This window comes from Papio anubis, chromosome 16 (genome assembly GCF_008728515.1).
Source record: "Papio anubis isolate 15944 chromosome 16, Panubis1.0, whole genome shotgun sequence".
Lineage (NCBI taxonomy): Eukaryota > Metazoa > Chordata > Mammalia > Primates > Cercopithecidae > Papio > Papio anubis.
Genome location: NC_044991.1, coordinates 63,863,059 through 63,889,373, shown reverse-complemented (window position 1 = coordinate 63,889,373; position 26,315 = coordinate 63,863,059). Strand labels below are relative to the sequence as shown.

General features: G+C 44.0%; 1 protein-coding gene across 9 annotated transcripts in view; it reads left to right on the top strand.

The window, feature by feature from the left end:
- NDRG3 (NDRG family member 3) overlaps positions 1 to 26,315 on the top strand; it is a 92,498-nt gene that overhangs the window by 45,713 nt on the left and 20,470 nt on the right. For 8 of the 9 annotated variants that reach the window (XM_031656744.1, XM_031656742.1, XM_031656743.1 and 5 more), the window contains 6 exons: positions 10,731 to 10,836; positions 11,919 to 12,039; positions 16,212 to 16,274; positions 17,906 to 17,966; positions 19,595 to 19,681; positions 24,363 to 24,419. In XM_031656744.1, the coding sequence (XP_031512604.1) occupies positions 10,731 to 10,836; positions 11,919 to 12,039; positions 16,212 to 16,274; positions 17,906 to 17,966; positions 19,595 to 19,681; positions 24,363 to 24,419 (495 nt within the window). Of the gene's footprint in view, positions 1 to 1,797; positions 2,076 to 10,730; positions 10,837 to 11,918; positions 12,040 to 16,211; positions 16,275 to 17,905; positions 17,967 to 19,594; positions 19,682 to 24,362; positions 24,420 to 26,315 lie in introns of those variants that run through there. The other variant, XM_031656741.1, reaches the window with a different exon arrangement.

The following is a 26,315-nucleotide window of genomic DNA, read 5'->3' as shown; positions in this document are numbered from 1 at the left end:
TGTATAACAAAAACTATACCCAAGTCTCATACAGTAGCCTGCTTATTGGAAACAATAACAGTTCATACTAATAAAAATATAGGGGCTGGCGCAGTGTCTCACACCTGGAATCCCAGGACTTTGGGAGACCGAGGCAGGCGGATCATGGGGTCAGGAGATCGAGACCATCCTGGCTAACACAGTGAAACCCCGTCTCTAGTAAAAGTACAAAAAAGTTAGCCAGGCGTGGTGGTGGGTGCCTGTAGTCCCGCCTACTCGGGAGACTAAGGCAGGAGAATGGCATCAACCCGGGGGGTGCAGGTTGCAGTGAGCCGAGATTGCGCCACTGCACTCCAGCCTGAGCCACAGAGTGAGACTCTTGTCTCAAAAAAAAAAAAAGTTGACATTTTCTAGAGTATGTTGTCATGCAAATATAACAAAACTAGTTCAGACTGGCCAGGGAGAGGAAGAAATAGTAACAGGTATGAAATGATCATGATTTAGTTAAGTTTAGAAATATGGGACAAGTCAGATCGTGTCATTCTGGTGTCAACACATTTATTGAAGTCGGAGGACTCAAGAAAAAAGTGAAAGTTGGTTATCACATAATGGTAACATCTTAAACTCTTACATTCTTAAAAGGCTTTTTGTTTTTTTTTTTTTTAAAGATACAGGGTCTAGGCTGGACGCGGTGGCTCACGCCTGTAATCCCAGCACTTTGGGAGGCCGAGGCGGGCGGATCACCTGAGGTTGGGAGTTTGAAACCAGCCTGGCCAACATGGAGAAACCCTGCCTCTACTAAAAAATACAAAATTAGCCAGGCATGATAGCACATGCTTGTAATCCCAGCTACTCAGGAGGCTGAGGCAGGAGAATCACTTGAACCCAGGAGGCGGACATTGTGGTAGGCCAAGATTGCACCATTGCACTCCAGCCTGGGCAAAAAGAGTGAAACTCCATCTCAAAAAAAAAAAAAAAAAAAAAAGATACAGAGTCTTACTTTGTCACCTAGGCTGGGGTTCAGTGACGCGATTATAGCTCACAGTAACCTTGAACTCCTGGGCTGAAGCAACTGCTTCAGCCTCCTGAGTAGCTAGGACTACAGGCACATGCCATTGTGCCTGGCTAATTAGAAAATATATATATTTTTCATAGAGATGGGGTCTTGCTATGTTGCTCAGACTGGTCTTGAACTCCTGGCCTCAAGTGATACTCTCACTTTGGCTTCCCAGAGTGCTAGGATTACAGACAGGAGCCATCCTGCCTGACCTTAAAAAGACCTTCTGTTTAAGACTACATCTTTCATTAGGTGGGAGAGACAGTCCAGAATAGAGAATTATGTCAAGGACCTTTATGATTTCAGATTGTTTTATAAACATGGAGAATAAAGGGATTATGTTCAAGAAGTGCATAGCCTTGGAGATGATAAATAATCAAAAAGTACTGGGAGAGCCGGAGAATGGTGGCTCATGCCTGTATTCCCAGCACTTTGGGAGGCTGTGGCAGGAAGATCACTTGAGCCCAGGAGTTTGAGATCAGCTTGGGCAATATAGGGAGACTTCATCTCTGCAAAAAATTTAAAAAGTAGTTGGGTATAGTGGCAAGCATGTGTGCTCCAAGCTACCTGGGAGGCTGAGGCAGGAGGATCATTTGAGCCCAGGAATTCGAGGTTACAGTGAGCTGTGATCACACCACTGGACTCCAGCCTGAGTGACAACGACGAGACCCTGTCTCAAAAAAAAAATAAATAAATGAAGAAGAAGAAAGAAAAGGAAAAGCAAAGAAACTGCTGGGAGAGAGGGGAGAGATCTATGACCAGATGCTCCCTTAGGCTGTGCTCTTTGAGCACAGGCTCATTGTGTAGTCACACTCTAGAATGTTGGGGTGGGAGATGAGATAACTGGATGAAGAGCCAGTAAAACAGATGATAGTTGACTAAGACAAAAAGGTAGCAACAGCAAGTCACTCCCTGCAGTGGCCTGACAATTGAATCAGCTCCTTAGCCAGGGTCTCTGCACATTCATCTTCAGATGGAGTTTTTTTCAAGCTGTTCATTCACAAGGCCTCGAAAAATGTGCATGCCCATCACCATGGAGGTGAGTGCTTCCTTTCTTTTCGTTTTTTATTCTTCTAAGCATATTTACATTCACATACTTTGAAAATGAAGAACTTTGAGACATTGACAACTTGAGGCTGCTCCAAGTAGGGCAATGAACAGGGCCTAGGACTCTTGGCCGTTGATACTTTGGTTGTTACATGACTTGAGGGCATATTATGGCATGGTAGGGGCTGAGATGTCCCTAAAAAGTTGAAATTTTGTAAGGAGCCAATTTTACTTTTGAATATCATCCAGATTATGAAATGGCAACAAAGTAGTAACTTTGCCCTATTCCTTCATCTACTTTTTTTTTTTTTTTTTTTTGAGATGGAATCTCACTCTGTTGCCCAGGCTGGAGTACAGTGGCACGATCTCGGCTCACTGCAACCTCTGCCTCCTGGGTTCAAGCAATTCTACTGCCTCAGTCTCCTGAGTAACTGGAATTACAGGTGCGTGCCTCCACGCCTGGCTAATTTGTGCATTCTTAGTAGAGACGGGTTTCACCATGTTGGTCAGGCTGGTCTTGAATTCCTGACCTCGTGATCCACCTGCCTCAGCCTCCTAAAGTGCTGGGATTTTACAGGTGTGAGCCACCGTGCCCAGCCTCCCTCATCTACTTTTAAAGTATTGTGTTTTACCCCACCTTTTATATCTCCCTTTTTACCATCCTTCTCCTGACCTTCCCTGGCAGTTCACTGTCTCATCCCCGTCCACCTCCTGTGTGTATACACACACACACACACCCACCACCACCACCACCACCACCACTAGTTACCATCAGTTACCGGGCCTTGGCGAGGTCCTGCTATGCTTAGAGTCAGAGTATAAACTGGTGTTTCCCTCGATTCTCAGTAGTGGCCAAACTGGAATCTTTAAGCAGGACCCTACTGAAGGTTTGAGTTTGACAGAAGACAGGTTCCAGAAGACAGGTTCCAGCAACCAGATTGTCAAGGTGACAAGTTGTTGGACACTCTCTTTAACTTGGATTTGCCTGTAGTGTCACTTCATATGGCAGACACTTTCTCCTTCTCTCCCTTTTTCTTACTCCTTCCCCTGCTTTATTCTTTATTTCTCTCAAGAAACAAAACATGAGAGATACTGAAACCTCCTTTAGTTCTCGTTAATAATTTATCCACTCCCAGAAGGAAACAAAGTTCTAAAGTTAGTGTACCTTGTTTCTCCTCCAAGTTTTTATACTTTAGTTATAGGCTGGCTGTGCTGGCTCATGCCTGTAATAGTGCTTTGGATGGCCGATTTGGGACAATCAGTTGAGGCCAGGAATTCAAGACCAGCCTGAGCAAATATGGAGACCCCGTCTCTCCAAGAAATCTAAAAAATAAAAGTTAGCCAGGTGTAGGGGTGTGCACCTGTAGTCCTAGCTACTTGGGAGGCTGAGGTGAGAGAATTGCTTGAGCCCAGGAGTTCTATGCTGCAGTGAGCTATGATCACATCACTGCACTCTAGCCTGGGCACTAGAATGAGATCCTATCTCTAAATATATATGTGTATGTATATGTGCGTACACATATGTATAAATAAACAGAATCTATAGTGTTGCTTTTTTAAAAATTGTCATAAGTGGTATATTTTTAATATATATCCTTTTGCATCTTGCTTTTTTACATTTTTTTCAAGATTTTCTGTGTATATTAATGCTAATAATTCTAGTTCATTTTTATCTGTATGTCATATGAATAAATCATAATTCATTTATTTCCCTATTGAATATTTGGGCTGTTTCCAATTTTTTTGACATTATAGAGAAGGTTGTGATGTTTACACCCTTGAACAACACAGGTTTGAACTGTGTAGGTCCACTTATACATAGCTTTTTTTCAATACATATATTGGATTTTTTTTTTTTTTTTCAGAAAGAGTCTTGCTCTGTCACCCAGGCTGGAGTGCAGTGGCAGGAACACGGCTCACTGTAGCTCAAGTGACTTTCCTACCTCAGCCTCTGAGTAACTGGGACCACAGGCGTGCACCACCAGGCCTGGGTATTTGTGAAAAATTTTTTGTAGAGACAGGGTCTCACCATGTTGCCAAGGCTGGTCTCAAACTCCTGGGCTCGAGCAGTCCTCCTGTCTCAGCCTCCCAAAGTGCCAGGATTATAGGCACTATCACACACAGTCAGAAAGCTTTTGGAGATTTATAGCAATTTGAAAAAACCCACAGCGGGGCGGGATGGCTTGTGTCTGTAATCCCAGCACTTTGGGAGGCCGAGGCAGCTGGATCACTTGAGGTCAGGAGTTTGATACCAGCCTGGCCAACATGTTGAAACTGTATCTCTACTAAAAAAACAAAAAATCAGCCAGGTGTGGTGGAACGTGCCTGTAGTCCCAGCTACTCAGGAGGTCAAGGCAGGAAAATCGCTTGAACCCGGGAGGTGGAAGTTGCAGTAAGTCGAGATCGGGCCACTGCACTCCAGCCTGGGTGACAGAGCAAGACTCTGTCTCAAAAAAAAAAAAAAAGAAAAAACTCGCAAACTGTGTAACCTAAAGCTATTGAAAACATTAAGAAAAAGTTAGGTATGTCATGATTGTATAAACTATATGTAGACATTAGTCTATTTTATCATTTACTAACAAAATATACACAAATCTGTTACAAAAAGTTAAAACTTATGCACACACTTATAGATCATACATGGCGCCATTCATGGTTGAGAGAAATGTAAACAAATGTAAAGATGCAGTATTAAGTCTTTTTTTTTTTTGAGACAGAATTTCGCTTTTGTTGCCCAGACTGGAGTGCAATGGCGCGGTCTTGGCCCACAGCAACCTCCACCTCCTGGGTTATAGAAAACACCTCTGGCCTTTTCTATAACAACAATGGCATCTTCAATGATGTGGTATGGGTATGAGAAATGGGTACCAGACTTTAAGGCAGGTGCGCGCCTGTAGTCCCAGCTACTTGGGAGGCTGAGGCAGGAGAATCACTCGAACCTGGGAGGCAGAGGTTTCAGTGAGCCAAGATTGTGCCACTGCACTCCAGCCTGGCGACAAAACAAGACTCCGTCTCAAAAAAAGAAAAAGAAAAAGCCAGAGGCCATATGCGGTGGCTCACACCTGCAGTCCCAGCACTTTGGGAGGCCAAGGCAGGCAGATTGCTTGAGCTTAGAAGTTCAAGGCCAGCCAGGCACAGTGGCTCAAACCTGTAATCCCAGCACTTTGGGAGGCCAAGGTGGGTGGATCACCTGAGGTCAGAGTTTGAGACCAGCCTGACCAACATGGTGAAACCCCATCTCTATTAAAAATACAAAATTAGCCAAGCGTGGGGATGCACGCCTGTAATCGCAGCTACTTGGGAGGCTGAGGCAGGAGAATCGCTTGAACTGGGGATGCAGAGGTTGCAGTGAGCCAAGATCACACCATTGCATTCCAACCTGGGCAACAAGAGTGAAACTCCATCTCAAAAAAAAAAAGTTAAAGGCCAGCCTGGGCAATATGGCGAAACCTCAACTCTACAAACAGTGCAAAAATTAGCCGAGCATGGTGGCATGAATCTATGGTCCCAGCTACTTAAGAGGCTGAGGTGGGAGAATCGCTTGAGCCCAAGAGGTGGGGAATGCAGTGAGCCAAGATCACGCTACTGTACTCCAGCTTGGGTGACAGAATGAGACCCTGTCTCAAAAAAAAAATAAAAATAAAATAAAATAAAATATAAAATAAGCCTTGAAAGCCATGAAGCCAAAAACAATAAATTTCTGCCAAAGAAAACTGTGTATAGATGTTGTATATGACTTCACAGGATTTACAACAGAGCCAATCAAGTATCATTAAAAAGATTATGAATATGACCAAAAAAAAGTGGGTCATAGGATGAAGAGTTTCAAGGTATGGATTTTGGAGAAATTTAAGAGCTAGTAGACACCACACCAGAGTAATTAGCAGAAGACAACTTGATGGAGATGAATGCTTCTGAACCAGTGCCAGGCAATGAGGACTATGTAGAAGTAGCAGTGCCAGAAAACAAATTGACATTAGACAGCCTGGCAGAAGGGTTCCAGTTATTCAAGACTGCTTTTCACTTCTTTTATGTCAGGAACTATTCTGTGATACGCACACTTTAACTAAAGTAAACAGTGGAAGAAGGATTGGTACCGTATAGAAACATTTTTAGAAAAATGAGACATAAAAAGTCAGACAAATTACCATGTGTTTCTGTAAAGTTACGTTAAGAGTGCCTGCCTCCCCTTTCACCACCTCTACCTCTTCCTTCTTTGCCACCCTTGAGATGGCAAGACCAACCCCTCCTGTTCCTCCTCGTCCTCAGCCTACTCAACAAGATAACAAGGATGAAGATCTTTGTGATGATCCACTTCCACTTAATGAATAGTAAATGTATTTTCTCTGCCTTATGATTTTCTTAACATTTCCTTTTCTTTAGCTGACTTTATTAAGAATACAGTATATCAGTGGTCCTTAACCTTTCTGGCACCAGGGATCGGTTTTGTGGAAGACAATTTTTCCACATCCTTGGAGGGTAGGAGATGGTTTGAGGATGATTCAAACACATTGCATTTATTGTGCACTTTCTATTATTACATTGTAATAGATAATGAAATAATTATGCAACTCACCATAATGTAGAATCAATGCGAGGCCTGAGCTTGTTTTCCTGCAACTAGATGGTCCCATGTGGGGTGATGGGAGACAGTGATAGATCATCAGGCATTAGATTCTCATAAGGAGTGCACAACCTAGATCCCTTGCATGCTTAGTTCACAATAGGGTTCGTGCTCCTATGAAAATCTAAGGTCACTGCTGATCTGACAGGAGGTGGAGCTCAGGCAGTGCAATGGGCAGCAGCTCTTAAGACAGATGAAGCTTTGCTCTTACCTGCCACTCACCTTCTATGCGGCCCGGTTCCTAAGAGGGCACAGACCGATACCAGTCTGTGGCCCAGGTGTTGGGGACCCCTGCAGTATATAATATAACATACAAAATACGTGTTAGTTAGCTGTTTGTGTTATCAATAAGGCTTCTGGTCAATAGTAGGTTATTAGTAGTTAAGTTGTGGGGGCATCAAAAGTTATATGCGGATTTTTGACTACACAGTGGGTTGGCAGGGTTGGCATTACTAACCCTTGTGTTTGAGGGTCACCCGTACATCTCTGCACGTGTCCTTTTGTGTATGTGACCATGTTTGATAGTTCATTTAGATTATATGTTGTCGTTGTTGTTGTTGTTTGAGACAGGGTCTTGCTCTGTCACCCAGGCTGGAGTACAGTATTGTGATCATAGCTCATTGCAGCCTCCACCTCCTGGGCTCAAGCCATTCTCCTGCCTCAGCCTCTCAAATAGTTGGGATTATAGGCACATGCCACCACACCTGGCTAATGTTTTTTTGTGTGTGTGTAGATACGTGGTCTCGCTATGTTGCCAGGGCTGGTCTCGAACTGAGTTCAAATGATCCTCTCACCTCAACCTCCCAAAGTGTTGGGATTACTGGCGTGAGCCACCACCATTGCCTTGGTTAAGATCCTTTAGGGGTATAGGGTACAAACCCACCCAATACAGCTTAAACCAGAGGCAATCCAGGGATGTCTCAGAACTTACAAATACATACAGCTAGCACCAGAAACTAAGGCCCCAGCCTTAGATTATATCTATATGTGAAATTGCCGTAGGGTAGACACCTCTTAACTTTACTAGAAATTACCAAATTATTCTCCCAGTAGTTGTTCCAGTTTATATGCCTTACCAACAATATATGTTGATTCTTGTGGGGCACGGTGGCTCACGCCTGTAATTCCAACACTTTGGGAGGCCGAGGCAGGTGGATCACTTGAGGTCAGGAGTTCGAGACCAGCCTGGACAACATGGTGAAATCCCATCTCTACTAAAAATACAAAAATTAGTGGGGCATGGTGGTGGTACCTGTAGTCCCAGCTACTCAGGAGATGGGCAGGAGAATTGCTTTAACCTGGGAAGTGGAGGTTGAAGTGAGCTGAGATCATGCCACTGCACTCCAGCCTGGGCGGGCAATAGAGTAAGACTCCGTCTCAAAAACAAAAGAAAACACAACAAAAAAACAGTATATGTTGGTTCTTATTTATTTCTCTGCATCCTGGCCACTACTTGGCATTATCTAACTTTAAGTTTTTGCCATTGTGGTATGTATGAAATAGTATTTTATTGAATTTAATTTCCATTTTCCTGTCTGTTTAGTGAAGGTAATGTCTTCTTATTTTTTTTATTTATTTTTTTTTTTTGAGACGGAGTCTCACTGTGTCTCCCAGGCTAGAGTGCAGTGGCGCGATCTCGGCTCACTGCAAGCTCCGCCCCCCGGGTTCACGCCATTCTCCCGCCTCAGCCTCCCAAGTAGCTGGGACTAAAGGCGCCCGCTACCGCGCCCGGCTAGTTTTTTGTATTTTTAGTAGAGACGGGGTTTCACCATGTTAGCCAGGATAGTCTCGATCTCCTGACCTTGTGATCCACCCGCCTCGGCCTCCCAAAGTGCTGGGATTACAGGCTTGAGCCACCGCGCCCGGCCAATGTCTTCTTATCATAGCACTCTATTTGTTTCTTTTATAGCACCTATCACAAGCTATTATTATGGGTGGGTTTGTTTCTGTGTTTATTGTGTGCCTCCCTATCTAGAACATAATCTTTGTGAAGGCTGGGATCACGTTTCTCAGGTTTACTGTTTTATCCCCACAGCTCAGTCTAGGGTCTGGCATGGAGTGGCATTCAATAAATAGATGTTTAATGAATGAACCAGGGTCGGGAAGTGAGTCCTTTAATAAGTCTAACATTACTGTAAGAGAAATACAGAAATAGGAAGTTATTTCTTTATCTTCCCCCTATCCAAACCTTATACTTTGTTTATTTATTTATTTTTTGAGACGGAGTCTCAGTCTATCGCCCAGGCTGGAGTGCAGTAGTGTCACAATCTTGGCTCACTGCAACCTTCACCTCTTGGGTTCAAGCAATTCTTGTGCCTCAGCCTCCCAAGTAGCTGGGATTACAGGCACCTGCCATCATGCCCAGCTAATTTTTGTATATTTGTAGAGACAGAGTTTTACCATTTTGGCCAGGCTAGTCTTGAACTCCTGACCCCAGGTGATCTGCCCTCCTCAGCCTCCCAAAGTGCTGGGATTACAGGTGTGAGCCACCGTGCCTGGCCTGTACTTTATTTCATAGCCAGTACACAGTACCTTATTCTAGTCTTCATTTCTTATGTTCATTTTTCAAGGCTTTGAATATACTTGACTAAGAGGTAGTAGTAATAGAAAATAACAGAAATATTGAGTCACGCATGGTTTCATTTGATAGGGATGGCTATCAGCTCCAGCCTACGGTCTGTAATTTGAGATATATTGATGCCCAATTAGCTTGAGATTATATTCTGTGGCCCACATCAGAGAAACCAAAGCTCTGATGAGGTTCATTATTAGACAGGAAATTAAACTGGAAGCGCTTTGCCTTTTTTGGGATTCTCATTGACAGAGTGAATCTTGTCTTGCCTAATGTAAGACTTTCTGAGATAGTTACAGGCTTCATCAACAGAAATTCACTAGGCTAGGATGGTAATTTTTTTTTTATTTTTGAGAAATGTAAAACTTGGTCATGACTAGAATAAATCTCAGTTAACTTTTCTGTAGTCCCTTTTTTTTTTTTTCCACCCAACCACTCTTAGTGCGGCATCTACTCTCAGCAGCTCGGTGCATCCTTTGTCTGCTTTATTCAGTTCCTGAGCTTTGCTGTGGCTACATCTTTAACTTATTGGCTTGGTTAAGATCTTTTAGGAGTAGAGGGTACAAACTCACCCAATATAGCTTACACCAGAGGCAATCCAGGGATGTCTTAGAACTTACAAGTACACACAACTAGCACCAGAAAGTAGAATAGTGGAAATGCCTACTAAAAGCTCCCAAGTTGATTCCTCTTTTCAAGAGAAGAGCCAAGCTGAAGTTAGAATCTTTTAGTTCCAATTACAAATACCTAGGGAAAGATACTGACTCAGCATGGGCCAGATGCCTCCCTGACTCCAGTAAGCTGTGGCATAAGGTTATGTTCCACAGACATGGTAGCCAAGACCCACCCCTGTAACGTGTGGATGACACAGAAGGGCAGCTCCCAGGAAAGAAGAGATCCTAGGCAGATACACACATAGGTGTCTAGTGAAATTATCTACTGAAATTAATTATAAATTTTCTGAACATGTGTTCAGAAGCTCTGAAACCTCTCACTTGCTACCCAGCAACTTCTTCATATCTTCCATTTCCTTTTATTTTATTTTATTTTTTGAGATGAAGTCTCGCTCTATCATCAGGCTAGAGTGCAGTAGCACGATCTCACTGCACCCTCTGCCTCCCGGGTTCAAGTGATTCTCCAGCCTCAGCCTCCCAAGTAGCTGGGATTACATGTGTGTGCCACCACAGCCAGCTGATTTTTGTATTTTTAGTAAAGACAGGGTTTCATCATGTTGTCCAGGCTGATCTCAAAGTCCTGACCTTAAGTGATCCACCCACCTCAGCCTCCCAAAGTGCTGGGATTACAGGCATGAGCCACTGCATAAACATGTAGTTTATTAATGTGTCCTGCCCCAGCTAGTGGGAAATGGCGGTAAAGCAGGTATTGTAAAACTTTGGCAACCTGGGAAGTTCATTCTGCTTTTTCTGAGACCTTATATTATCTTGTTACAGGAACATGACATAGAAACAACTCATGGTGTGGTCCACGTCACTATAAGAGGCTTACCCAAAGGAAACAGACCAGTTATACTAACGTATCATGACATTGGCCTCAACCGTATGTATTTGATTTTACACCTTCCCTTCTTATCGTACTTGATCTTTGTATCTTAAAAACCAAACAACAATAATATTCTAATAGAGCAGAGGTTTTCCCCTCTCTGTGGTAACCTTCCCTCCTTGTTCCCACATTTGTTAATGGTATAAAGTTCCTGGGAAGTGTGCAGGGGAATATATTTTGGGGATACTGGAATCATATCTCACCTTCATGTCTGCTAAAGGATTGAAGATTATACAATGAATTGCTTAAGAAAGTAGAACTGAAATCCATGTTTTCAAGCCTGTACTTTGTTTTTTTGTTGTTGTTGTTGTTTGTTTGTTTGTTTCAGGTTAGAAAATTCGGAGTTGGAACTTAACTTTGTTGTGAGCTCTTCAATGAATTAGTAAAAGAGTTCTTGCTAGAGTCTGTCACCAGTGACTTTAAGTGGACTTTTCTAGATGGTAGTGTAAGATTCTGGCCCCAACCATGGACACACAGAGTCTGCATACATGTGTTTTCTTTCACGCTGCTCTGGCTTTCATAAATGCCCTGCATTTGAGGCTACAGTTGAGTGTTAAAGCTTTTGTAGCCGCCTTGGCATGAGAAGTGATTTAAGCAGGTGTACAAAGAGGGTAGAAGTGGAAGCAGCAGCCCCTCCCTGCACCCTGGCAATTTTGCCGAGAGGCAAACTCCCATGAGGTGAATGTGAGCAGCTCAGGACATTCACTCCACCTGTGCTCTTGGGATATAATCAGTGTCTCTTTGTGAGATAGAGGAATAATGTCCATGAGAAATGACAGCATTATGGGTGTAAGATTATTTTGTGCAATAATCGGAAGCCACCAAACATTAACAAAGTAATTTCTACTTTACAGACATTATTTAGAATTGAGAATTATTTTCAATATGTATCTCAATATGAGATGTCTTATATTCAGCCTTTAGGGCAGCTTGAATCAGACAGATTGTTCAGACACCTCACTTTGGTGGATTGGTGGTTAAAAAGCAGTGAAAGGAGGTGATGATAGGCATTGACTGAGTGGAGGAAAATTGAGGAGATACGGAGAGCCTGTGACTTATGGGTACTTTTATTCTTATAGATAAATCCTGTTTCAATGCATTCTTTAACTTTGAGGATATGCACGAGATCACCCAGCACTTTGCTGTCTGTCATGTGGATGCCCCAGGCCAGCAGGAAGGTGCACCCTCTTTCCCAACAGGGTAAGGCCACAAAAAGATCATCTGGGAGATAAGCACTCAGAGCAACTGGCTGAGCTCCAATGGGAGAAGTGGTTTGTGCTTCCCTTTGATTTTATTACAATCTATAGGTTATACTTATTGACCATCCATCCTCATATTTTCTCTCCTTGGGCTGAGAGGACTGGTATTTACAGTTTTTTGGGGGAAACTGTATGTTTTCCCATATCCAGGAATGGCTCTCCATAGCAGGTGCCTGCTTTCCTGTAATCTCAAGGCATAAGTGTCTGGAACACCTACTTCTCACTGTCTTTATCTTTCCCTTCCTTATCTATTTGAAAGCTGTCATTTTTTAGCCAGACGTGGTGACTCACACCTATAATCCCAGCACTTTGGGAGGCCAAGGCAGGAGGATTGCTTGAGCCCCGGAGTTCAAGACCAGCCTGGATAGTGGGCTGGGTGCGGTGGCTCGTGCCTATAATCCCAGCACTTTGGGAGGCCAAGGCAGGCAGATCATGAGGTCAGGAGATCAAGAACATTCTGGCTAACATGGTGAAACCCCATCTCTACTAAAAGTACAAAAAATTAGCTGGGTGTGGTGGTGGGCGCCTGTAGTCCCAGCTACTCGGGAGGCTGAGGCAGGAGAATGGCTTGAACCCGGGAGGCAGAGCTTGCAGTGAGCCAAGATCGAGCCACTGCACTCCAGCCTGGGTAATGGAGCAAGAGACTCCGTCTCAAAAAAAAAAAAAGAAAAAAAAAGACCAGCCTGGATAACATAGGAAGACCTTGTCTCTACAAAAAATTTAAAAATTAGCCAGCCAGGCATGGTGTCGTTCACCTGTGTTCCCATCTGCTTGGGAGGCTGTGGTGGGAGGATCACTTGAGCCCGGAAGATTGAGGCTGCAGTGCCTGGGTGACTGAACAAAACCCTGTCCCCAGAAACAAAACAAAACAAAACAAAACTTTCATTTTTGTGTCCTTCCTCGAAACTCCCAACTACCTAGGCCCAAATTCAGGTCCTCCTGAGCTTTCCTGGGAGCATCTCCCCATCCTGATAATGGAAATTTGACTATCTGTGTAACTATTTATTCTGAGAGTCTGTCCTGGCAGATAGAGGTGTGGGCCGATTGATTGGCTTTGGCACTCTCAACTTCCTCCTACGTCTGCTTTGCAGGGCAGAGTTACAGGCTCCCTACCTGTTTGTTCCCTGGACGGTGTGCTTATCAAGAAGACCTTAGGAGGAGTGAGCGTACACATTGTGGAATGCTAATTCTTCTCCTCTCCTTTCACTCATCTCCAGAGCTGCCTTTGGCCAGTGACTGCTGGGAAATAGACAATTGCAGACAAATAATAGCTAATACTTAAATAGTACTCAAACCATGTTCCAGACACTGCTTTAAATGCTTTACATTTGTTAACTCATTTACTCCTCATAACCTTATGGGATAAGTTTACTATTATTCCCATTTTATAAGTGAGGAAACTGAGGCCCAGAAAAATTAAGTAACATGGCTAACATTACATAGCAAATAAGTGGCAGAACTAAGATTTGAACCCAGACAGTCTGGTGCCAGAATCTGTGCTGTTCTGACTCTATAATGCAAATTGGCCAGTGGTCAGTTTATATCCAGCAAGATTTGGATCCAGTTCCTTTTTTCTATTTTGTGCACAAATGGTTCCATAGCACACCATCCCTTAAGTGTTCAGGCAGAGGCAGGCTGACTTCCCTGTCAGATGTAGAACAGATACTGCCTCATATATAAGTGGTCATCTTAGGATCAACTCCATCTTCAATTCTGTAATCGCTTTTTTTTTTTTTTTTTTTTTTTTGAGATAGGATATTGCTTTGTTTCCCAGGCTGGAGTACAGTGGCGTGATCGTGGCTCACTGCAGCCTCAACCTCCTGGGCTCAAGTGATCCTCTCATCTCAGCCTCCCTACTAGCTGGGACTACAAGTGTGCACCAACACGCCCGGCTAAGTTTTGTATTTTCAACACGTCCGGCTAGTTTTTGTATTTTCTTTTTTTTTTTTTGAGACGGAGTCCCACTCTGTCACCCAGACTGGAGTGCAGTGGCGAGATCTCCGCTCATTGCAAGCTCCACATCCCGGGTTCACACCATTCTCCTGCCTCAGCCTCCCAGGTAGCTGGGACTACAGGCACCTGCCACCACTCCCGGCTAATTTTTTGTGTTTTTAGTAGAGATGGGGTTTCACCATGTTAGCCAGGATGGTCTTGATCTCCTGACCTCGTGATCCGCCCTCCTCGGCCTCCCAAAGTGTTGGGATTACAGGCGTGAGCCAAGGCTCCCAGTCAGATGCTTACTGCTTTTCTAAGAATTCTGGTCTGGGTCTGTTCCTGGGCTTGCTCGAACATCTTAGGATCAGATGGGTCATACTATGAACCAAATTCAAAAACAGTAAAATAACCATGCCAGACACAGTGGCTCACACCTGTAGTTCTAGCACTTTGTTAGGCCGAGGTAGGAGGATCACCTGAGGCCGGGAATTCAAGACCAGCCCTGACAACATAGCGCGACTCCATCTCTACAAAAAATTGAAAAATTAGCCAGGCATGGTGGCACGCGCCTGTAGTCCCAGCTACACAGGAGACTGAGGCAGGAGGATAGCTTGAGCCCCGGAGTTCAAGGTCATAGTGAGCTATGATTTCACCACTGCACTCCAGCCTGGGTGACAGAGTGAGACCATGTCTCTTAAAAATTTAATAATAAATTTTAAAAAATAACTATGTTATTCTATGCCTAAGTGAAACAAATAAGCATTCATGCTAAGAGTTTGTAACTGTGTGCCCATAACTAGAAAACCTTTGTTTATTTTTGCATTTAGTTGTCTAAATATAGCGGTAGACCAAGACCCACTTACTGAGTTGACTCTTAACTGCCAGAGGTTTACTGAGCCTGGACTCCAACTGAAGTGATTGTTAGAGGTTTGGAAATACCCTAAGAGAGAACTGTGTTACTAATTTTTCATGTGGCACCCTCTGGTCCCAAGGGCTGCTCGTTAGGATATAGAAACAGTGGATTCTTTTTTTTTTTTTTTTTTTTTTTTTTTTTTTTTTTTTTGAGACGGAGTCTCGGCTTCTGTCACCCCAGGCTGGAGGCAGTGGCCGGATCTCTGCTCACTGCAAGCCCGGGCCCCGGCTTACGCTTATTCTCCTGCCTCAGCCTCCCGAAAGAAGCTGGGACTACAGGGCGCCACCACCTCGCCTGCTAGTTTTTGTACTTTTTTTTTTTTTTCTTTTTGAGACGAGTTCGGCTGGCTGTGGGCCCAGGCTGGAGTGCAGTGGAGCGCCGAGCCTGGCTCACTGCAAGCCCGGCCCCGGTTCACGCATTCTCCTGCCTCAGCCTCCTGAGAAGCTGGGACCACAGGCTTCCACCACTACTCGCTAATTTTTTTGTATTTTAGTAGAGACGGGCTTCACTGTGGTCTCGACTCCTGACCTTAGATCCTCGGGCCTCGCCTCGGCCTCCCAAAGTGCTGGGATTACAGGCTTGAGCCACCGCCTCGGGCCGCTTTTTGTACTTTTTAGTAGAGACGGGGTTTCACCGTGTTAGCCAGGATGGTCTCGATCTCCTGACCTTGTGATCCGCCCGTCTCGGCCTCCCAAAGTGCTAGGATTACAGGCTTGAGCCACCGCGCCCGGCCTGAAACAGTGGATTCTTTTACTTTCTCCTTAGCATGGCAGTTGTAGAGAGTTACACAATATGCCACAATCATTTTCAGGTGCCACATCACCTCCTTTGAGCCTTTGGTAAAAGGAAATGCTTTTATCTAAGACTTCTTTTTTTTTTTTTTTTTTGGAGGGGGGCGAAATTTCGCTCTTGTTGCCCAGGCTGGAGTGCATTAGCGTGATTTCTGCTCAATGCAACCTCCACCTCCCAGGCTCAAGCGATTCTTCTGCCTCAGCCTCCTGAGTAGCTGGGATTACAGGCACACACCACCATGCCTGGCTAATTTTGTATTTTTAGTAGAGATGGGGTTTCTCCATGTTGGTCAGGCTGGTCTTGAACTCCCAACTCAGGTGATCTGCCCACCTCGGTATCCCAAAGTGCTGGGATTATAGGTGTGAGCCATTGTGCCCAGCCTTTTATCTAAGACTTCTGTACCTTTCCAGCTGTTCTAGTAACTGGGAATTGTGAGTACTTTCTAATTCAGGAGATATCCTTCTGGATTTCAGGTATCAGTACCCCACAATGGATGAGCTGGCCGAAATGCTGCCTCCTGTTCTTACCCACCTAAGGTAGGTTCATTCTGTAGTCTTTCGTGTAGTTTTTATTGACTTTCTATGGCGAATTCTTTAGTGTCTGTTTCAGAGGATACGATGGTTAGGAAAACAATAGTCACTGTCCTTCTAGAGCTTAGTGGGGTAACAAGTAAGCAAACAAATAATAAAGTTTTACAAAATAAGTCAGTGGGGGTGTTGTGATGGAGAATAAGGGCAGGATCTACATTAGTAAGGCTAGTGAGGGAATTCCTCTAGGAAGGTGGCACATACGCTGAGACCTAGAAGATTTAGAAATCTACCTTGAGCTGGGCCCAGTGGTGGGAAGATCACTTAACGACAGGAGTTTGAGGCTACAGTGAGTTGTGATCCCACCCCTGCACTCCAGCCTGAGTAACAGTGACACCCTGTATCTAAAAAATAAAAATAAAGCTATTTAAATTTTTTTTAAGGGGTTCATCTCACTATGAAGAGAATGCTTTGGAGAGGAATCAGAGAAAGCAGGGAGAACAGTTAAACTTAACAATAGTCCAGGCAAGAGATAATGAAAGCATGGTACTGGATGCTGCTGTTGGGGATGATTGAAGTAGATAGTAGTAGGTAGATGGATATATTCTGGAGGTGGACTCCACTGACTTGCTGATGGGTTGGATACTGACAGTAAGCTACCAAGGATAACTCCCAGGTTTCAGTTTTATATATGTGTGTGTGTGTGTGTGTGTGTGTGTGTATGTCTGTGTGTGTGTATATATATGTGTGTATATATATGTATATATATATACACTACTTTTTTTTTTTTTTTTTTGAGATGGAGTCTGATTCCGTTGCCCAGTCTGGAGTGCAGTGGTGCGATCTTGGCTCACTGCAACCTCTGCCTCCCAGGTTCAAACGATTTTCCTGCCTCAGCCTCCCATTTAGCTGGGATTATAGGCGCAGGCCACCATACCTGGCTAATTTTTTTGGTATTTTTAGTAGAGACAGGGTTTCATCATGTTGGCCAGGCTGGTCTTGAACTCCTGACCTTCAGTGATCCACCCGCCTTGGCCTCTCAGTCCTGGGATCATAGGCGTGAACCACCGCCCCCAGCCTTAGTTATATTTTATTTAACCATTAAAACCAGCTTGAAAGTAGGTGGTGGGATCCTTCTTGTTGTTGTTTTTGAGACGGAGTCTCACTCTGTCACCAGGTTGGAGTGCAGTGGCGTGCTCTTGGCTCACTGCAGCCTCCGCCTCCCGGGTTCAAACGATTCTCCTGCCTCAGCCTCCTGTTTAGCTGGGACTACAGGCACACGCCACCATGCCTGGCTAATTTTTTGTATTTTAGTAGAGACGGGGTTTCACCATGTTGGCCAGGATGGTCTTGATCTTCCGACCTCGTGATCCACCTGCCTCAGCCTCCCAAAGTGCTGGGATTGCAGGCATGAGGATTACAGGCATGAACCACTGCGCCCAGCTGGGATCCTTGTTTTATAGATAGGGAAGGAACTGAGGCTCAGAAAGTTAGGGAAAAGGAAGAAAGCACTTGCCCAAATTCTCACATCTAATAAATATCAGAGCCAGGATTTCAACCCAGGTTGTATGCTTTCAGTTATGCAGTGCTGCCTCCAAATGAAGTTGACTCTGTCATTTGTCATTATGTCCCATTCACAGCCTGAAAAGCGTCATTGGAATTGGAGTTGGAGCCGGAGCTTACATCCTCAGCAGATTTGCAGTAAGTATATAGAGGATTAGCCTCAACATGCTTGAGGCACTGCCTGGGTCACAGCTATTATGCTGTGTTAAATGACCAGGCAGTATTCTGGGACTTATGTCAATTTTTCTGTAACTTCTGTCAGCTTTAGATGCAGGTTGTATAAAGCCTTGCTTTGTACTTATAATACTTGAAAAATCACAAATGGGGACAGTACGTCATCAATAAAAAGTCATTCCTAGATGCTGCTTATAATGGAATTTTGTACAGCCATTAACATTAAGTTTACGAAAAGCTTTATAATGATACATGGTTTGCATACATTATAATGTTAACAAAAAAGTTAGAATAGAATAGAATATGACAAAATGTAAAGTTTGTCATAACTGTAGGAAAGGACTGGAAGAAAATGTACCAAAAAATATTAATGGAATGATGTGTGGTAAGATAATGTGAAATTTTATTTTCTGCTTTTTATAATTTCTCTGCTTATCAAATTTTCTACAGTGAATGTAATCACTGTAGTAAGAGAAAAAAAGTAGGCTAGGGGCTGGACGCAGTGGCCCACGCTTGTAATCCTAGCACTTTGGGAGTTTGACGTGGGCAGATCACCTGAGGTCGGCAGTTCGGACCAGCCTGGCCAACATAGTGAAACCCCATCTCCACTAAAAATACAAAAATTAGCCAGGCATGGTGACGTGTGCCTGTAATCCTGTAATCTTAGCTACTTGGGAGGCTGAGGCAGGAGAATTGCATGAATCCTGGAAGCCAAGGTTGTCGTGAGCTGAGATTGCATCACTGCACCAGCCTGGGCAGCAAGAGTGAAACTTTGTCTCAAAATTAATTAATTAATTAATTAAATAAGCTAGAGAGCTAAAACTTGTTTTAAAGAAATTTTTTTTTTTTTTTTGAGACCGGAGTCTTGCTCTGTCACCCAGCCTGGAGTGCAATGGCACAATCTTGGCTCTCTGCAACCTCTGCCTCCTGGGTTTAAGTGATTCTCCTGCCTCAGCCTCCTAAGTAGCTGGGATTACAGGTGCCCGCCAATACTCCTGGCTAATTTTTGTATTTTTAGTAGAGATGGGGTTTCACCATGTTGGTCAGGCTGGTCTGTAACTCCTGACATCATGATCCTCCCCTCTCACTCTCCCAAAGTGCTGGGATTACAGGCACGAGCCACTGTGCCCGGCCAGAAATTATTATCATTATTTTTTTCAATACCTCCTCGGTGATAGGAGAGTCTTCTGAGGATGATATAAACTGTTCAGGTGGTTTCGGGAAAAAAAAAAAAAATTTTAGAAGCCCCTGTTGAGAACAAAGATATATGAGTGTGGATCAGCCGCTTGTGCCAACGGCACTTTCCCAATGAGAAAGATCCACCATGAGTTGAACAACTGCATATAGATCTTTGCAAGGCAAGATAATTTGATAGTAAAATAAGTAATTTGATAGTAAAACCAGAAACTGGTTTCCAGATGCTAAGTCAGATTTCAAGAGCTATTTTTCCACATGTTCTCCTTCTTTGTAGTTTTACTTTCAAATGTGAGGCGTTAAGGCATGTAAGAAAGAATTGATCAGTCATGTTCCAACTATTTAGAAGAACTGTGGGAGTGTAGCTTTCATACTGTCGTCTTTGTCTCATCTTTCAGCTCAACCATCCAGAGCTTGTGGAAGGCCTTGTGCTCATTAATGTTGACCCTTGCGCAAAAGGCTGGATTGACTGGGCAGCTTCCAAAGTAAGTACCACATGAAGGTGTCCATCGGCTCATCTTCGCCCATCTCAAAACAGCTTACCAATTTTTCATTGAGGTATATATACAGTTAAGGGTAAAAATGTTAAGTGTACAGCTTGAAGACTGTTTACATATAAAATCACCATCCAATCAAGATACTTCAGAATGTTCCCAGCTCACTAGGGGATTCCTTTGTATCTTTTCCTAATTGATACTTCTTCTCCTTCCCAGAAATTACCTGTTCTGACTATTGCCACCAGAGATAAGTTTTATCTGTTTTTAAACAGTTTTATCTGTTAAATTGGAATTGTAGAAAATGTATTCCTTTTTTTTTTTTTTTTTTTTTTGAGACAGAGTCTAACTCTGTCGCCCAGGCTGGAGTGCAGTGGTGCGATCTCAGCTCACTGCAACCTCCACCTCCTGGTTCAAGCGATTTCTCTGCCTCATCCTCCCAAGTAGCTGGGACTACAGGTGTGCGCCACCACGCCCAGCTAATTTTTGTATTTTTAGTAGAGATGGGGTTTCACCATTTTGGCCAGGCCGGTCTCAAACTCCTGACCTCGTGATTCGCCCACCTTGGCCTCCCAAAGTGCTGGGATTACAGGCGTGAGTCACTGTGCCTGGCCGAAAATGTATTCTCTGTCTGGTTTCTTTCATTCATCACGGTGTTTGTGAAACTCATCCAAGTTGTGTGTAGCAGTAGTTCTAAATTACAATTTGGGCCAGGCGCGGTGGCTCACGCCTGTAATCCCAGCACTTTGGGAGGCTGAGGCGGGCGGATCACTTGAGGTCAGGAGTTCGAGACCAGCCTGACCAACATGGAGAAACCCCATCTCTACTAAAAATACAAAATTAGCCGGTGGTGCATGCCTGTAATCCCAGCTACTCGGGAGGCTGAGGCAGGAGAATCGCTTGAACCTGGGAGGCGGAGGTTGCAGTGAGTCAAGATCGTGCCACTGTACTCCAAGCCTGGGCAGCAGACAAGACTGTCTCAAAAGAAAAAAAAAAAAAAAAAAAAAAGCTAGTTGTGGTGGCACACGTCTGTGGTTCCAGCTACTCGGTAAGCTGAGGTGGGAAGAATGCTTGAACCCAGCAGGTCGAGGCTGTAGTGAGCCATGATCATGCCACTGGACCCCAGCCTGGGTGACAGAGACAGACCCTGTCTCGGAAAAAAAAAGAATCTGGCTGGGCATGGTGGCTCATACCTGTAGTCATAGCACTTTGGGAGGCCAAGGCAGGAGGATCGCTTGAGTCCAGGAGTTTAAGACCAGCCTCGTCAACAGAACAAGACTTTGTCTCTACAAAAATGTAAAAGGTGGTACGTGCTTGTAGTCCCAGCTACTCGGTAGGCTGAAGGGAAAGGATTTCTTGAACCCAGATGTTCAAGGCTGCAGTGAGCCATGATCATGCTACTGCAGTCCTGCCTGGGCAACAGAGAGAGACCTTATCTAAAAAAAAAAAAAAAAAAGCTTTATTGATACTCAAACCATGAGATTCAATAAGTCGATATGTAGGAACTTATTTGAAAGGCAGTTAGTGATCTTTAAAAAGATTTAAAGAGGGCAGAGCGTGGTGGCTCACGTCTGTAATCCCAGCACTTTGGGAGGTCGAGGTGGGCAGATCACCTGAGGTCAGGAGTTCGAGACCAGCCTGACCCACATGGTGAAACCCCATCTCTACTAAAAATACAAAAATTAGCCAGACGTGGTAGCACACACCTGTATTCCCAGGTACTGGGGAGGCTGAGGCAGGAGAAATCACTTGAACCCAGGAGGCAAGGTTGCAGTGAGCCAAGATTGTACCACTGCACTCCATCTAGCCTGGGTGACACAGCAAGACTCCATCTCAAAAAAACAAACAAACAAACAAAAGGATTTAAAGAGATGGATAATATATATATTTTTTTAATGTAACACCTATATAGTGCTTACTGTGTACCAGGTACTATTCTTAAATGTCTTTTTTGTTTTTTGTTTTTTGTTATTTTGAGACGGAGTTTCGTTCTTGTTGCCCAGGCTGGAGTGTGCAATGGCATGATCTCAGCTCACTGTACCCTCCGTCTCCCGGGTTCAAGTGATTCTCCTGCCTCAGCCTCTTGCGTAGCCAGGATTACAGATGCATGCCACCATGCCCAGCTAATTTTTGTATTTTTAGTAGAGACGGGGTTTCACCATGTTGGTCAGGCTAGTCTCTAACTCCTGACTTCATGATCTGCCCATCTCAGCCTCCCAAAGTGCTGGGATTACAGGCGTGAGCCCCCGCGCCCAACCAAATGTTTTAGATATACTTAACCTTTTCATCCTCAGGACAATCCATTGGTACTATTACTATCCTACAGAGAAATTATTTACTTAAAATTACATTGCTAGTAAGGGGGTTGCAGACCCAGAATATTCATTAAAGCATTGTTTTAATGCTTTAAAGCATTCATTAAAGTGGGCGGATCACTTGAGGTCAGGAGTTCAAGACCAGCCTGGCCACCTGGCCAACATGGTGAAGCCCATCTCTACTAAAAATACAGAAACGTAGCCAGGTGTGCTGGTGCACACCTGTGGTCCCAGCTACTCGGGAGCTGAGGTTGGAGAGCCACTTGAACCTGGGAGGTGAAGGTTGCAGTGAGCCTGGATTGCGCCACTTCACTCCAGCCTGGGTGACAGAACCAGAGAACAAGACCCGGTCTCAAAAAAAAAAAGAAAAGAAAACAAACAAATGATGTCTTTTGTATTGTTTTTTCGTAATTTTCTGTGATAAGCATATTTTTATTAAAACTGTTAAAATATTCTAGTCACCAGCAAACTGCAGTCTAAATATCCATTTCTTCCTATGTTTACATTTTTGAGAAATGAGGTATTTCTTAGCTGAAACACATTAACAGTGCTATTGCCAGATGCTGTGGAAATTCCTTCTCACAGCCTGGCTTATTTAAAATTTGTCCTGGCTGGGTGCAGTGTTTCACACTGCTAATCCCAGCACTTTGGGAGGGTGAGGCAGGAGGATTGCTTGAGCTCAGGAGTTTAAGACTACCCTGGGCAACATAGTGAGACCTTGTCTCTATAAAAAATTTAAAAATTAGCCTGGTGTGGTGGTGCACACCTGTAGTCCCAGCTACTTGGTGGCTGAGGCCAGAAGACACTTGAGCCTGGGAGGTCAAGGCTGCAGTGAGCTATGATGGCGCCACTGCACTCCAGCCTGCGTGACAGAGCAAGACCCTGTCAGTCAATCAACCAAACGTGTCCTAATTCTTACTATGTGGGTACAATTTATTTTATTTTATTTTTTTTTTTTTGAGACGGAGTCTTGCTCTGTTCCCAGGCTGGAGTGCAGTGGCACAATCTCAGCTTGCTGCAACCTCCACCTCCTGGGTTCAAGTGATTCTCCTGCCTTAGCCTTCCGAGTAGCTGGGACTACAGGCGCGTGCCACCATGCCTGACTAATTTGTATATTTTTAGTAGAGACGGGCTTTCACCATGTTGGTCAGCCTGGTCTCAAACTCCTAACCTCAGGTGATCTGCTGGCCTTGGCCTCCCAAAGTGCTGGGATTACAGGTGTGAGCCACCACGCCCGGCCTGATTTTCTAGTTCATAACGTGTGCATCACTGATAACCTATACAAAGATTTCGGGACTTCTTTCTGGGACTATATGATCCTACTCCAGGCATAGCCATGTCTGTCTCCCTCATCGCCTCTTCTCCATGCCTACCCCCAATTCAGTACTTCACCCCTGATCAGCAGTACGAGTTCAGCATAAAACCAAGGAAGAAGGCTTAACAAGAATCAGCAACATAATTTGAGTTGGAAATTTTTCTGAAAATAGACTACAGTATGTGGATTTACACAGATTGCTGCATTTATTAGACTGTGAGATGCATCATTTTGAAATGGGAAAAATTAGGAGAAAAATGTTTAAAACTCAAGAACATTCTGTAAACAACTCATTTCCTCCTACTTCCTGAAATGAAGATAGCAAAAACGGGAAGAAAGAGAAAAAAATCGTTTTTGTCTCTTGGAAGTCATGGGAGTGATTGTTAGTCTTTATCAACCATTAGTCCAGTGTAAATACGGAAATACAGACAGGAATAAAATATCAAACAACCATGAGGTCTAGGTCTCAGGCTTTCAAAGAAGGAATGTTCAGTGTCTCTTCCAGTCCCCTGTTTCACAGCAGGCTTTATTATCACCCTGGAAAGGAGACAGTTTTTTCTGATTTGTTTCTCATCTCTGTGTTTCTTTGAAACCATGAAAATGTATAACAATGAATTGTGGGGTTTTTCTCTTTTTTTTGAGATGGAGTCTCACTCTGTTGCCCAGGCTGGAGTGCAGTGGCACAATCTCGGCTCACTGCAAGCTCCGCCTCCCGGATTCACGCCGTTCTCCTGCTTCAGCCTCCAAAGTAGCTGAAACTACAGGCACCTGCCACCACGCCCAGCTAACTTTTTTGTATTTTTAGTAGAGATGGGGTTTCACCATGTTAGCCAGGATGGTCTCGATCTCCTGACCATGGTCTGCCCATCTTAGCCTCCCAAAGTGCTGGGATTACAGGTGTGAGCCACCGTGCCCAGCCAAGGGTTTTTCATTTGTTTTTTAAGAGATAACATATATAATAAAGTGCATTCATTTTAATTGGGTAGCTTGATAAATTTTTGCATATGCTTACATTCTTAACACAGAGTTTTTATCTTTTCAGCTCTCTGGCCTGACAACCAATGTTGTGGACATTATTTTGGCTCATCACTTTGGGCCGGTAAGTACCTGTTCCACCCAGAAGAGCTGTGTTTATTGGTTTACATGCAAATTCTTATTTTACCTCAGGAAAGAAGGGTTACCTTAGAATTTACCTGACCAGGCCGGGCGCGGTGGCTCACGCCTGTAATCCCTGCACTTTGGGAGGCCGAGGCGGGCGGATCACGAGGTCAGGAGATCGAGACCATCCTGGCTAACACGGTGAAACCCTGTCTCTACTAAAACACAAAAAAATTAGCCGGGCGCGGTGGCGGGCGCCTGTAGTCCCAGCTACTTGGGAGGCTGAGGCAGGAGAATGGCGCGGACCCGGGAGGCGGAGCTTGCAGTGAGCCGAGATCGCGCCACTGCACTCCAGCCTGGGCGACAGAGTGAAGACTCCGCCTCAAAAAAAAAAAAAAAAAAAAAGAATTTACCTGACCCTAGTAAATAACAGTTCCAATGTTGTCTGAAAGGCATGTGGCCCTGCAAAGGTGAATCTTTAACTCATTGCCACATGACTGTTGACATGTGGAGCTATGAGAGAAGATAGCATCTCCTGCTACCTGCTTCTGTAAGTAGCATGCCATCTGTTAATGTTTGACATCACGTGCCTCCCCAGACATCTTTAGAGCCATTAGGAGGTCTGGGAAAGGCTTCACAGAAATAGAAATTTCAGGGGGGAAAACTGTGAAATAATAGTGCTGAAAGAAGCTTAGAGATTATCTTGTTCAAGCCCCATGTTTTTCAACTGGTGAGGAAACCGAAGTCTTCACAGAAAGTGGCAGTTATCGTGTACATAATTGCTGGGTAGGGGAGGGAGCTTAACTGGTAGGTGAGAGGGACCCTTCAAAGGGAAAAGTGAGTTGGGTGACTGACAAAGGAGTGATGGAGTAAATGAGCAGTGAGGTCAGAGAGCTGTGAGGTGTCTGGAATGAGGAGACGAGCGTGGGTGCTCAATTGTAATCTGCTTAATTTAAAATACTATCTGAAGGAAAATGGCAGATGGGAAGAAAACTGCTAGTTTTTTTCCTTTCTGAGTACTGATTATTTATAAGTACTTTAGATGTGCAAACCAAGTTGCTTTTTACATGGTTCTATTAGTCTGATTTTAAGATAGGGAAACCAAAGACCAGAGAGGCCACATAACTTGCCACCACTGTCCAGATGGTAAGTGTGGAGCTGACATTTGAATCCAGGTCAGGCTAAGTCTGAAGTCCATAGTCTTTTATTTCATCATATTTTTATCAAAGTTACAAATTCACATATATTTTAGAGTAGAGAAGTTCTACAGGGCTTATTACAAAGAATCTGTCACCTACCCCATATTCTGCTTTTTAGTGGCAACCACTTTAATTCTTCCAGCTGACTCCTTTGGACTTTGCCTCCATCTTGCCCTCTCTTTAATTGAGGTAATTCTTATACATAGTGTAATGCACATATCCTAAGTGCATCTCAGTGACCATTTACTGATGTATAGTTTCTTGTAACTACCACCCAGAACACAAATAAAACATTTTCATCACCCCACAAAGGTTTACTCATTATCCTTTCCCACTCAATAATTCCCCACCCCAAACAACGTTTTCACTATTCTGTTACCTCCATAGATTAATTTTGACTGTTCTTAAACTTCGTATAAATGGAATAACAGAGTGTTTACTTCTCTGAGTCTAGCTTATTTTGCTCAACATACTATCTTGAGATTCATCCATGTCATTCCATGTGTCAGTAGTTCATTCTTTTTTATTACTGTGTAGCAGCAGTTCATTGTATTAATATACTACAAATTAGGGGTCGGGCGCAGTGGCTCCACATCTGTAATCCAGCACTTTGGGAGGCCGAGGTGGGCAGATCACTTGAGGTCAGGTGTTTGAGACCAGCCTGGCCAACATGGTGAAACTCTGTCTCTACTAAAATA